The sequence below is a fragment of the Hevea brasiliensis genome, chromosome 15 (assembly GCF_030052815.1).
Source record: "Hevea brasiliensis isolate MT/VB/25A 57/8 chromosome 15, ASM3005281v1, whole genome shotgun sequence".
In the NCBI taxonomy this organism is placed as follows: domain Eukaryota; kingdom Viridiplantae; phylum Streptophyta; class Magnoliopsida; order Malpighiales; family Euphorbiaceae; genus Hevea; species Hevea brasiliensis.
This window is the reverse complement of record NC_079507.1, coordinates 75332679-75346076: the sequence shown is the minus strand read 5'-3', so window position 1 is coordinate 75346076 and position 13398 is coordinate 75332679. Positions and strand designations below refer to the sequence as shown.

Genomic DNA, 13398 nt, shown 5'->3' with positions numbered 1-13398 from the left:
TTTATTTAAAATATAATATATAAAAAATTATAAATATTATTATAAAATTATGTTTTATAATTAATTATTTATTTATATAAATAAATTTAAATAATCAATATTCAATATATAAAGTTCAAACTCGATATGAGTACTATTTTTAATTTTAAATTTATTATAAATTTAATTATATATTATTTAAATTCATTTCAATTTGATTATGGACACCCAAAAATATTCAATCCATTATCATTCTTTGATATGGCTCATAATTATTGCTTTAAAACTGTTGAATTACATGAAATTTCGGATCAAAGTAAATTCATACCAAAATTATCAAGTAAACCAATTTTTAAACTGAGGTTAATTATGTGATGGGTTTAGGGCGTTCAAAGTCCGAAAAGGTCTTCATTAGAGGGAAAGAAATAACTTCTAGCTAATGAATAAGTAACTCAATGATCAATTTCTCTCCAAGTCAAATTGGATTAACGTGCCAAATTGGCTAAGCCCTTTTTTTTTATAACCTCAAATGCCTAGTCGTAGAGGTAGAGGCAAAGGTTGTGGAGTGTGCATTATTATGTATTATATGAGAATAAAAATTTTATTAAAATTATTATAATTTTAATGGTGATTTATTCTTATCACTAACTTAAATTGTGCATATATTTTATTTTTGATAAAAATAAATTATGACTAATTAAAAAAAAATGTCAAGAGAAGCATATTATTATTAGTCTTGAGAAGTGAGACTAGTGTTTGCAACTTATCCAGCAACCACAAAAAGAATAATGGTTAATTTAGGGAAGGTCATTGGCAACTGCAAATTAACAATGTATAATACAGTCAAGAAAAGCACAGCGTTTGCTGAGGAGAAGTTGATTTTCAAGGTGCATGTACTGCACTACTATTCAATGTCGGGGACCTTCCTGTCAGAAAGTTTAAATGCGAACAAACTTTGAAATCATTTTCCCTTATCCCTGAGCATGAAGTAGGGCACCATCCTGCTGAGACCATGCCAATATACTGGTGATTAATTGGGATCCATCTGCATGCAGACAAACTATTAAAACCTGCTTAATAAATTTGATTTAATTATACTTCTCTGCTACTAATCATTAGCTAACTTGTAAGTTTTGTTAATTAGCATGCCAACCCAGGTTAAACTTAACATTCTGAATATGTACTTGAAATTTCTTCCTTCTCTAATCATATATATATATATATATATATATATATATATATATATATATATAAATTTTTTTTCTAAGTTAATATTAAAAACTTTATTTAATAATAATTTTTAAAATAATATTTAATATTTTAATCATAATTAAAACACTTTATAATATGATAATTATAATAATATTCTTAATTTTTAGAGATTAAAAAAATATAAAATAAAATTATTATTTTTATATTTAATAATTAATCTAAAAAATTTTAAATTATTATATAAATAATTAATACATTAATTAAAATAATTAATAATTTCTAAAATAATTAATAACTACTGAAAAAAAACGTTTAATATTGCCGAATTCAAAAACCAATCAGTCTCACGCAAATCCAGTCTTAATACATAGAAAGAGTCTTAAACAGGGAAGCATTGAACATAAACAGAGTACCACTGGAACCCTAAACACACCACCAATACTACATCTACTTTATTTATATTATTTACTTTAAAATGAAAGCTGGCGCTGGTTCTGATGGTGGCTCACCAGGTCATCCAGCATCCACAGGTCCACCGACTCACTTGTCTCACAGCTGCTTTCACTCAGCTGAGCCACCATCTGCTCGGGCTCCAATCCCAGAAACGTTTCTAGGCTTGAGATTTGTTCTTTCAGCTCATAATCACTCCCCAATTCTTTTTGATACCCGAGGCCAAGACCCATGTATGTTTGCGGTGCTGGTACGCTGCAGGTTTGGAAGGTAGCAGGAGACATCTCAGGAGCGATGAGGCACCTTTTCTTGGATGATGGTTGTAGTGGTGGTGGTGACTGCCCAAAATTGAGCTTAGCCTTGTCACCACGGATGCGCTTGGCTGCCTCATCGTAGGCTCGGGCTGCTTCTTCAGCTGTATTATAAGTACCGAGCCAGACACGGACACCCTTGTGTGGGTCTCTGATCTCAGCAGCCCATTTCCCCCATGGCCTTTGCCTTATTCCTCTGTAAATATTCTTGCGAATTCTCCGAGTCTTGTTCCCTTCCATTACAGTGGCAGTCTTCTCAGAATTCTCACGGCTGGTGGCCACTAAAATCGTAGAAAGAACATTTAAACTATCTCTTAAATATTTAATTATTTTGATCAGAGAAAGCAAAAAATAATAATCATGCAAGAAAACCAAAGGCACATACGCTTACCCATTAACCAGATGAAATAGAAAAATGTTACCTTGCTTGAGCTGCAGCTTTAGCTTTGGCCTTTCAGGGAGTTTAAGATCCAACTGGATAGATATCTGCTCTTTATTGGCATTATTAGGGTAGTCCAAGCCAAGAAAGTCAGAGAAGGGGTCAAGCTCCGACCAGAGATCCTCGGCAGCCCTTCGCCGGATGCGTTTCACGGCAACGAAATCAGAGATAATAGCACCACCACACATGTTTCCAAAAGAAAAGAAATGTATTCATTCAAGTGAGAGACCAAGGAAAAGAGAGGCTCTGCTTTTATAGAGCGACGGACTGACGGTTACAACCAATCAACCAGAACAGGACAAGAGCCCTTAAAAACGTTTTCTGGGCGACTCTCGTCTCTTTTGGGTTTTTGATCTGACGGTGGAGATATAATCTGGTAAAAAGTGAGAAATGTAAAAAAAGCCATGAGAGAATAAGGGGAGACGTGGGCTTGCTTCTGAGGTTAAATTTGATAGTAGGATTTTTTTACCTAGGGGGACCACGTCGTCCGGTGAGAGATGGTTTAGGCAAGGCGTTGACGTGGCTTTCTCTAACTGGGCAGAGGAAATTGCGCTGGTTTTTTGTGCAGCCCGGTGTAACGCACGTCTCTGAGTAGTAGTAGCTCCAAAAATTAAAACCGCCAAGTGGGACTTGTTTTTTTTTTTACTTTTTAGTCCTTCCTACCCTTAAAAGATTTGCAAGCGAATCCTACCAAAAGTAAATACACTACACAAAGTTATAAGACATGTTTGGATTGGCCAAATGCTTTTGCTTTCGAAATATATTAATGAAAATTTGCTAAATTTAGATCAATTTTAATTGGAAGATTGGCTTTCACATCTATTTTTTTTTCTAATATTGTAACATGTATGCATTATAAAATCTCATTAACACATTACATGTGTAATGGATGCATTCAAATTTTATTAACACATGTAAAGCATGCATATTAAAGTTTGCTACTAATTACTAATCAATAGTCTATCTTTGAGTGAGAGGAAAGATATAAATTATAAAAATATATTGAGTTGGAATTTTTTCATTTATCTATTTATTGGAATTATGTTTATCATTCAAACCAAATGTAAAGGGTAATGATAATTTTTCAACTTGGACTTAAAATGATGATAACGAAGAATATATGTAAACATTTTTAAAATCTTTTCCTGTGGGTATTTTTAATTGCCCAAACGCGCTCGTTGGTCTTAAAAAACAAAAAAGAAGGCAATAATGGTCAATTCCCTCAAATATGGAGTCAGCAAAGCATATGGGAATCAGTATTGTACGTTCTAAAGAACAGCCAGTAGTATGGAGTCAGCAAAGCATATGGGAATCAGTATTGTACGTTCTAAAGAACAGCCAGTAGATGTATGAGATGGCCGTCAAATGCCTTATCACTTCAATTCCTAATTTGCTATGCTATTTGCAGACCTTTTAGCTGCAAAGAACAATTGGGCTGCTGAAAATATTGGAGATAGCCAATGGTTTAGCCATGGGCTTGTATTGATAAGAGCACAAATAAAACAACCGAGTAAGATAAGCATTGCCCTTTGAGAAAATGGGTGACGACTGGCGAATTCATAGAGGCTAAATATTGCGGGCTTTTTGGGCTGAAATAGGAAGAAACCTTGTCTGTTTGTGCTTTCCTAGTCTAAATTTCTCACCACTCACATGGCCTCTTGGCAAGAAACAAATCTCTAATATGATAATTTGGGACTCCTAACCTTATTTTTCGCTTACCATTTTCCTCTGTCCTTGCTGGAGTGGTTACTCCAGGTCATAGCTAGAAGCCATCTTTAACCTATACGGAATTTGTCCCCAGTGGCTCACAGCCACCAACACTTCATGGATCATATCCAGGATACATATTTACAGATTTTTTTTTTATTTTTAGTTATTAATGATGTGTCCAATCTCGATGTATCTAGCTTTACTTTCCAGAGTCGGTCGTAGAGACTAGTGAAAGTACATCTACAACGCAGAATTTGTACTTGCGTCTTTGCAAAGTGCCATTGCAAGTACCAGCCACCCAATCCACCCATATGCCTGCTGAATTTTCCATTATAATGATTATTAACAGTGCTAGTTACGTAGAGGTTGCATGGTGAAGAGGCAAAAGCATCTCTGATGACATTCTTAGCATCCAATGCTCCAAATAAAGTAATAATCCATCTAAGTTGATAAATTAAGCTCCAACGAATTGGCAAATCATGAATGAAACCCAATTCTCTTAATTCCCAAATATCAAGGCTGCGACCAACCCCCACCCCCTACCCTTTCTTTCTTTTTAGTAGAGACTCATCGGAGGCCTCTGCCACTCATTCCTTCACAACAGAAGACCCCTGACAAACACCTTCCCTATTAGCCTTTAGGACCTTGATTCATTCCCTTCTACCTATGCTGTCATATTCAGGTAACAAAGATCAATAGGTGTGTCTGTGATTGTATGTGTGTGCGGCGCTCACTCACACATGCGTGTGTGTGTGTGTGTGTGTGTGTGTGAGAGAGAGAGAGAGAGAGAGAGAGAGAGAGAGAGAGAGAGAAGAATTAAGAAAGGAAAGAAAGAAACATTTGAAGCACAGGCTAGCATCACGGCCAATGAAAGCACACAATTATCTAAAGCACAGGCTAGCATCACGGCCAATGAAAGCACACAGTTATCTAACACATAAATGTGACTAATTGACTAATTATCAACATGAGCAGGTCATACCCCGTAAATTGTGCCAACTGCAAGGTGCTTAAATGATTCACAAGAAAATGATAATGTTTAACCCACAAGCATGACAACTTATGTCCACCACCAAGCAGTTCCTTCCTGCTTAACTTCCAAATATAAAAGAAATGTTGACAACTGAAAACAATTTTGGATTGATGAATAAACAGAGAAAAGAAAAACAACAATGCTAAGATATATGACAACTCCTCCTCACACAATACACTGCAAAATAATGGCAAAATTCAAAAAGCCTCTTTGAAGTATCCAATAATGTTTATACTCTGTCATAATCAACAGAAATGAAATTCAACACATCATATAAGCCACAATTATCAACTGAAATATATATATTAAAGCAAAATGCCATCATTCCCTGCAAATTTAATGAGAAGGGAAAGGTATCAAACCTAAATAAAAAAAGCTAAAATACAATATAAATTGCAGAATCTTTCTAGTCTATCATTTTAGTCAAGCGGTGAATGGTACTCCTTGCAATCCTATTAGTAGGATCAATCTTCAGAACAGTCCTCAGGTCTTCTGCCCCAAGCTTGTACTTTTCCATACTTTCATACAGTAGTGCACGTTGTACAAGGACAGACACATTTGCATCATCATGTTCAAGCACCTGTCTCGACATGAAATAGACTATAAATTTCTTACACCAGAAAAGTAGGACATTGAGAAAAAAAAATGCTATATGATTAACATGAAGAAAGCAAGGTCCAAAACCCTCAAAGACAAAAGTAAGTCATAGCACATTTATTTACTTCATTGGTCAGCATGTTGTGCAATGCATCAACACCAGCCAATATTGCACCATTAGGCAAGTTGCTAACCTTCAAATGATCAAAACTTAGTTACTTGCTTTGCATTCACTAGGATTTATTTGTTTATTTTTTAATACGTTCTGCAACATTTACAATTACATGGCACAGGTCCAAGCAAATCCTGTCATAGACCAAAACAAGATAAGAACCAGATCATCCAATTAGGGTACTTGGAGACAGTACCCCAAAGACTAAACTAGCAGAGCCTATACACTTAATTAACCATTATAATATTGCTTTTTTTTTTCAAGGGTCTAACTACACAACACATCAAATGGCTGATTCTTTTATTCTCTATACAGCCTAAAAAAGACTAAGTCATTCTTATTCGTTCATATAATGGGTAAGCTCAATTCATGGATTTTGATATACATTTAACAAAATGTAAGGATCTGAGATCTTTAGGCCTAACTAGGATGTTTGATAGGTTAAAAAACTAAAGAAACTGAGAAGACGGGGGAAATCTGAGAAATGAGGAAAAAAAAAAGGGAGAAAATAATGAAAGGAAATAAAACTGTAATGGAGATCTGAAAAATTTTAGAAAGAGAAAATGATTCTAAAATTCAGCAGAGGCTAAACCAATCAATTCTTCACTAATACTTTTATGCGCAACCCATTAAAGAAGAGCGGTAACCTAACAAGTTATTACAACTGAAATGCTAATCAACAACTCACTATCTTTCCACTCATGATGGCAACAACTTAGTTCCTAAATAAAACACTTCAAATTCATAAATCAACCATTACAAATAAATTAATAAGATGACATAAATGAGTAGGAATCATTGAGTTTATGCGGGAAATAAATTATACCTTTGTACAGTCAGCCACAGCCTTCTTATACTCTCCAACTTCTTTATAACATGAAGCTCTGCAAGATAAAACCTCCACGGTGGAAGTCTGATCACCAGTTTTCTCAAGAAGTACTACAGCCCAAGACAACCACTTGATGGCATCCGCATATTGCCCCTGCTTTTGGTTATCAATACCCTTGTTCTTTGCTGCAGAAGCTGTGACCCCAGCAGGAGGAGGTGGAAGCCCTTCAAGCTCAGTGGTGGCACCACCTGAATCATTTCCAGCTCCTCCTCCAAAATCTGAATCCAATCCCCAATCATCAACTTCTGAGAAATGCTGCCCTGTCGCTCCTCCAGATGCTGTTCCAGCACCTCCAGCGGAAGAGGAAAAGAACATATCAAGTGGATCCCCACCCGAAGTTTGAACAGGTGTCTGCTTCTGAGAAGCAAAGTCAATGTCGGGCATCCCAAAATCATCAACATTCGAATTGGTACTGATATTTGATCCCAAGAAATCATTGTTCTTTGCACCAAAACCACCTGATGGAACTGCTGTTGTGCTCGGTTTTGCAGCATTTTGAAAATCTCCAAATGCATTATCTCCAGCACTAGTCTTACCAGTTTTGCTTGCCGAATTAAGACCACCAGATTGTTGTTTTGATCCAAAATCAACCAAAGAACCAAATGGATCCCTGTTTCCACCCACTCCACCTCCAAGTCCACTTACACTCATACTTTTCATTGAAGGGCCGCCAAGATTTGGACTCTTGTTACTACTAACATTGGCATTACCTATACCAGTAGCATTAACAGCAGTACTATTCATATTGTATCCACCGGAATAACTCCCCAAATTATCATTAGATCCCCAACTTTTACCACTGTTCACTGAATTACTCGTTTTTGGCAATGAATCGGCCAGATTCCCCACCGAATATGCACTATTATTCGATGTGGGTGTAACATTTTTCAAAGGAACATTGCTGTTGCCCTTATTTCCCTGCCCCAAAGCAGAGCTAACCAGATCCCCAAACAAATTCGGGTTCTTCTCCGCGATCCCAATCCCAGAACCTGAAGCAGTTGAATTCCAGCTCTTCCCAAATATATCGCCCACCATCGGAGTTGGTCCGCTAAGCCCAGACCGAGCAGGTTGAGTCGGTGAGGGTTGGTGAGTCCAGGAAGGTTTGTTCGGTTGCCACGCGGGCTTTGGTTGCGTAGTTGTTGATGTATATGACGAATATGAAGAGGAAGTTTGGTTCTTTTGCTCGTTGAGGGATTTGGATCGGTTGGAGCCGAGCCCGAAATCAAAATTGAAGTTGTTTAAGGACCCAGATGAACCTTTCCCATAGTTGGAGTTCATTTTGTCCTCCTTTTTATAGAATCAATATAAAAAAAAAAAAATAATAATAAATTCGTCGGGATCTAAAGAGGAAAACGAAATCTATTGTAACAGAGAAGATACCTGCTAATTTGAGAGAGAGGAAGTCTAGATCGGATAATCCAAACAAGGTATATCGGGGAAAGAAGAAGTGGGTAATGCGAAATGGCGGTTTTGGGCGGTGAAGGGTGGTGTCCGATGGAGGAGAAACTCCACGAGGCGATGTGATGGCCTCTTATGTAATTTTGTGTATTATTTGGAGTCGGTCGGATTTAGGACATTTCAGAATCCAGCGGCCTTCTGCAATCCATATGTTTGGTAGGAATTGAAGCGTTAATTATTCCTCCTTTCTTTACAGTTATTTTTGGAAAATAATTTATAGATTTCAATAAAGCCATCATAAAATTAAAAGCTCATCTCTCAATGTCTCTCGTAAGCTAGGATGGCAATGTATTAGAAATTAATATTTGTATTAAATTTGGATTTTATATATTAAATATTTATTATTTTAGTTTAAATTATTAATTAAATATAAAAATGTATTTTATATAATTTTTAAAAAATTAATATTTTTATATTATTTTTAAATTTTAAAATATAAATTATTAAAAAAATATGTTGGTTCAAAAAATAATTAAATTTAAAAAAATTATGATAAATTTAAAATTAATTTTATGATAAATTTATAGTATTAATTAAATTCAAGTTTAGATAACAAATTGTACAAATATCCTATTCATTATTTTTCTTACCAAGGACTCATAATCATAGTAACTTAGGAAAATAATTTTTAATTTTATAAAATTGACTTAATTTCGTAAAATTCCATATAAATTGATAAAATTACAGATTTAATTTGGCAAAGAGGCTCGTAGTCATGTTGCGATAAAACTAACAGGTTTTGTTTTGTTTTGATTTGATAGTCATATGATTTCTACTTGTAAATAAATAATTTCAATACTTATTGATTCTATCCATAGCTACTGCGCTCCATGTTTTTAGCACGAATTTGCCTCCCTAAATTTGACAAATTCATATTTTCCAAATACATTCTGAGAACATAAAATTAGACTCTTTGTTTTGCAGAGAATAATAAAAATATTTTAATGAAAATTATTTTTTTTAAAAATATTTTTATAAAAAAATATTTTTTATTATTTAATTACAATGTTAAACTTAAAAAATATATATAGATGTTTTCATATTTTAATAAAATTATTAATTAAAAAATGACTTTTTTTAAATGTTAAACTAAGGCGATTTTATGTTGAGAGATTATGAGTATTAATTTACACCTTTTTTGAAATAATTTCGTAAAGGGTTTCTTCAATTTTCTTAACAATAATGAAGTTCAGGTTTCTGGTGAGTTATGTGGGGTGATGTGGTCTCCTTGGATCTCTAGGAATCATCTTCTCTGGCATGAGCAGTTTCAGTCCTCGCAGGATGTTCTCAATGCCACTCTTCGTATCCTCCATGAATGAACTACAACTCGACATTTATTGCCATCTAATGCTGTTAGGACTTGTAGGAAGCTGCTCAGGATGTTTGGTGCAAGCCAAAAATATGGCAAATTAAAATGCAACATTAATGCTGCAATTTCTTCTGACGCTAGGTGTACAGGTTTTGGGCAGTGATACGTAATGATGAAGGGAAATTTGTAGTTGCTTGTTCAGGTTTTATTCATGGGCTTTGAGATGCAGGCATGACAGAAGCGTTAGACCTTCGTTCTACGCTGAAATGGCTTCTTGTGCATGCTAATTGTAACATGAAGGTCGAGACTAACACACAAGAGTTGTTCTTTGGTATGATTTTTTTGTATGATGATTGGTCTGAGTATGGTTATGTGGTTCAAGATTGTAAACAACTGTTAGATCAAGGGAGAGGTTTTTCCATTTTCTGGGTGAAGAGACAAGCTAATAGGGTAGCTCATAGCATTGCTAGAGCTTCCTTTTCATATGCTAGCTTCATGAGTTGGGATGCTATCTCTCATTTTCTTCATTCTATTCTCTTTAATGATGGCCATTTACCAGATTTTTTCATTTAACATGTTAGATCTTAGGTGATAGTGTAGATTTTCTATATTAAGTTTTTTGTAATTTTATTAATATATTATATTTTTTTAAAAAAATAAATTATTTTCTTTAAAAATAACTTAATTTTTTTAAGGAAAATACTTTTTATAGATTCATTTTCTAAGTGTTTCAAATATTAAAAAATGTTTTTCAAGAAAACATTTTCCACAAAATAAATCAAGGCTAGTCTCATTGATGATGAACCAAGCAAGGGCTAATCTAGATTATATTGAGTGAGGACAATTATTTTTTTAATTTTCATATATACATTATATTAAATTACACATATAACCTTATTAAAATAATTTTTTACCCATTAAAACTTTTAAAATATTATTATATTTAATTAAGTTAGGCTTCTTGTTAATTAGCATTAAGATTAATGATTTTTAGTGTATTGTTTTCAGAATTAAAAATTTAATGTATCCATTAATTTGTTTGTTTATGAAATTGACATTAATATCTATTACAACTACAATTGTTTGAAAATATATTTTCTATAATGCAATTATGAAGTCTCGATTTCGATATCGAATGAGAATGTTTAATATTTTTTAATTGCGTACATTAACAAATGAGACAATCAAGGAATGCCATTAGAAAATTAAAACTAGTCCTAAATGTAATATTATAGTAAGAATTTATTATTTTATAAAACTATTTTTTTTCAATATTGAAAATTTACATGCATTATTATATATTTTATTTCAATAAAAAATTTATGATCGTCCACTATATTTTTCTTTTTCCCTAAATTAAGCAAAATAATTTTTTTTTTTTTTTAACCCACTAACTCAATTTTCAGGCTACACTTTGGAACTCAAAGTATGGGAGCGTACTGGAATAACACAGTTTCTCCTATACGAATTTGTGAATCCCAACACCACAAATCCATTTCTTGTGAGTACTCGACTATAACGAAGGCATAATTTCTCTGAAGAAAACCAAAATAACTTCCAATGCTTTCATTTGACCCAACTGATCAAATAAGAATGACTATTTGCTAATTGATTAAATTGTCCAGCTGTACAGTGACATGCCTTTGGATCTAAGCACATAAAGATCAAATTGAATGAGAAGAATATGTAATCCAATCTTGGATCAATACTAAACAGGAATAGTACCATTGCCACTTCATACCTGGTATGCAGGTGCAGCACCCAAGAAGTAAACAGTGCAGCAGTTTACCAAAATGACAATGGATGACAGCTACAAATAGGTTGGAGAATAAACCAGCAGCAACTTGTATGCTACAGACTCTTATTTTTACAGCCATACAACAACAATCATATGCTACACAATCCAAGAAAGAACAAATTTAGAGAAAAACGAAGAGGAGAGGGGGGGGAGGGGGGAAGGACTAATTTTGCTTTGGAACATAATTGGATGATCAAAGAGTTAGCAATGTCAATGCATAATACAACTCATGGGAAGAATTATTAAACAATATGCAGAATTTTTTGAAAACAGTCCAGAAGAGTCGCATTTCATTTATCTGTAAAAGATGCCAGACAACACACACAAGTTTACTACGAAACTCAATGTGCAAGAAACAAGTCTGTATCCAACAGAAAAGGAAAATGACAATTCTTAATTTGACATTCTAACATCTAAATTTTTGCAAGTACAAAATAAATTCTTGTGCTAAATAACTATATAGTGAATTCTCAAGTACCCTGGTTAAACTGCCCTTGGTTCATGGATAAATCTGTCCCTCCACCCTGAGCTGACTCCTGAGCCTGCATTGAAGGTGGTCTTTGTCTTGGCTCTCTCCTCTCAACCTGCATTGTTTCACGGCGCCTATCGTACCTTGGGCGGGGCCTGTTCCTACTTTGCTGTCTCTGGTTATACCAATATATAGGCCTGTGGATGACCTTCCCATCCACGAACAAGTCCCCTGGTGAAAACCAAACGTAGATGAATGGAAAATGAGAACTGTTAATTTCCAAGGAATATCTACATCATTGAAATGCCTACCTCCATAATCCTTGTTAGGAACATCAAGATATGAATCTGGCAGAACCCAAAGAACACCAGGCAGCCCTATTTGTCCAGAAAAAATAAGCATAAATCAGCCTAATATAAAAATCACACCAAAAACTGCAAAACTGCATAAGTACAAGTCATAACAATAGGCCAGGCTGAATTCATTAAGGATCCAAATTTTGCATTAAACAGAATAATCCCTTAAACCTCAAACTGAGACAATCATCATCAATGTGATTCAATCATTCACACATATTATGAATCAAATTAGGAGGGGAGGGGGAGCTAAACCCTGTAAACCTCAAAAATTTGCGCAGTCATAAGAAGAATTTATTTTTTTGAAAGAGAAGAAACTAAACTTAATTCCATCAAAATAAATAAATAAAAGATCCAAAATGGCTTTTAAAGGTTAAACCTTATTGCTGAAAACGCAAAAATCCTAAACCCTAAATGAAGTACCTTTAACTTTGTGGGAAAGCTCCTCAGAGATCAAAGCACCAAACCCAGTATACGTTACCGTGCTAACCGAATAAATCTTCTTCTTGGCCTCCTCCTCGCTACGCCCCACGCAAAAAATCACAAATCGAAAACCCAAGTAACGAAAATTAAAAAGAAAATCCAAATCGAAAAAGGAGTTAAATTCATTACCTGCCCACAACAGCAGCAAGGGTTTTGACATAGGCATTGATCATTTCCTCTTCGGTGGGTTTCGGGTCAGTTGGGAACTCCATAACGATAAGCCAGTGCTCATAGTCGCAGCCATCCAGAAGGATAGTTTCTTTTGGAGGCCGGTTGCTCCAGTTTGGAGACGGGTCGTTCAGGGGCGAGTAACCCGACCCTGAAGTTTTGAATCGGGCCGGGATTTTGCCAGAATCCGGGAGGAGTTGAAACAGTGTGTTTTTCTCTAGGAGAGAAAAAAGAAAACGAGAACGAGAAGATAGTGAAGACGACGAATAACAAGAAGCTACGGTTCGGGTAAGGAGCGATGCTAAGTTGCGCCGGCTGGCCAGATACGCCATTGCTCTCACTCTCCAATCTCCGCCTTGTTTCTTCTCGAGCTGAGCCGTTGAAGTTGCCTTGCTTTTTGCGATTATCAATACCTCATTTTAGCTTGGTGGATGGAGGTGAACTAAACGACGACGCTTTTCTCGACGGAATTTTAACAGCTTACCTATGACTTTTTTTTTTTATCATCAAATAAAAGTAAATTTCACAATTTAAATAATTATTTTATTTCAGGCTTTTAATTTTA

General features: G+C 34.8%; 3 protein-coding genes across 4 annotated transcripts; all 3 read right to left on the bottom strand.

The window, feature by feature from the left end:
• Window positions 1-1535: 1535 nt before the first annotated feature.
• LOC110673933 (ethylene-responsive transcription factor RAP2-3) lies at window positions 1536-2658 on the bottom strand. The gene is made up of 2 exons (XM_021837181.2): window positions 2375-2658; window positions 1536-2233 (listed from the first exon to the last, which is right to left on the bottom strand). Exons 1-2 carry the CDS (start codon window positions 2577-2579, stop codon window positions 1662-1664), a joined length of 777 nt encoding a protein of 258 aa, XP_021692873.2. The 5' UTR covers window positions 2580-2658; the 3' UTR covers window positions 1536-1661.
• A 2760-nt stretch (window positions 2659-5418) lies between these two features.
• On the bottom strand, window positions 5419-8491 carry LOC110673932 (uncharacterized). Of its 2 annotated transcripts, XM_021837180.2 has the most exons (3): window positions 8173-8491; window positions 6730-8079; window positions 5419-5714 (listed from the first exon to the last, which is right to left on the bottom strand). In XM_021837180.2, the coding sequence occupies exons 2-3, from the start codon at window positions 8068-8070 to the stop codon at window positions 5541-5543; spliced, it is 1515 nt and encodes a 504-aa protein (XP_021692872.2). In that variant the 5' UTR covers window positions 8071-8079; window positions 8173-8491; the 3' UTR covers window positions 5419-5540. The 2 variants fall into 2 exon arrangements, with proteins under 2 accessions (XP_021692872.2, XP_057992143.1); XM_058136160.1 differs by having other exon boundaries at window positions 6730-8491.
• A 3177-nt stretch (window positions 8492-11668) lies between these two features.
• LOC110673970 (multiple organellar RNA editing factor 3, mitochondrial) lies at window positions 11669-13244 on the bottom strand. Its single transcript, XM_058136793.1, has 4 exons — window positions 12795-13244; window positions 12606-12703; window positions 12138-12203; window positions 11669-12057 (listed from the first exon to the last, which is right to left on the bottom strand). The coding sequence occupies exons 1-4, from the start codon at window positions 13163-13165 to the stop codon at window positions 11828-11830; spliced, it is 765 nt and encodes a 254-aa protein (XP_057992776.1). The 5' UTR covers window positions 13166-13244; the 3' UTR covers window positions 11669-11827.
• Window positions 13245-13398: the final 154 nt, after the last annotated feature.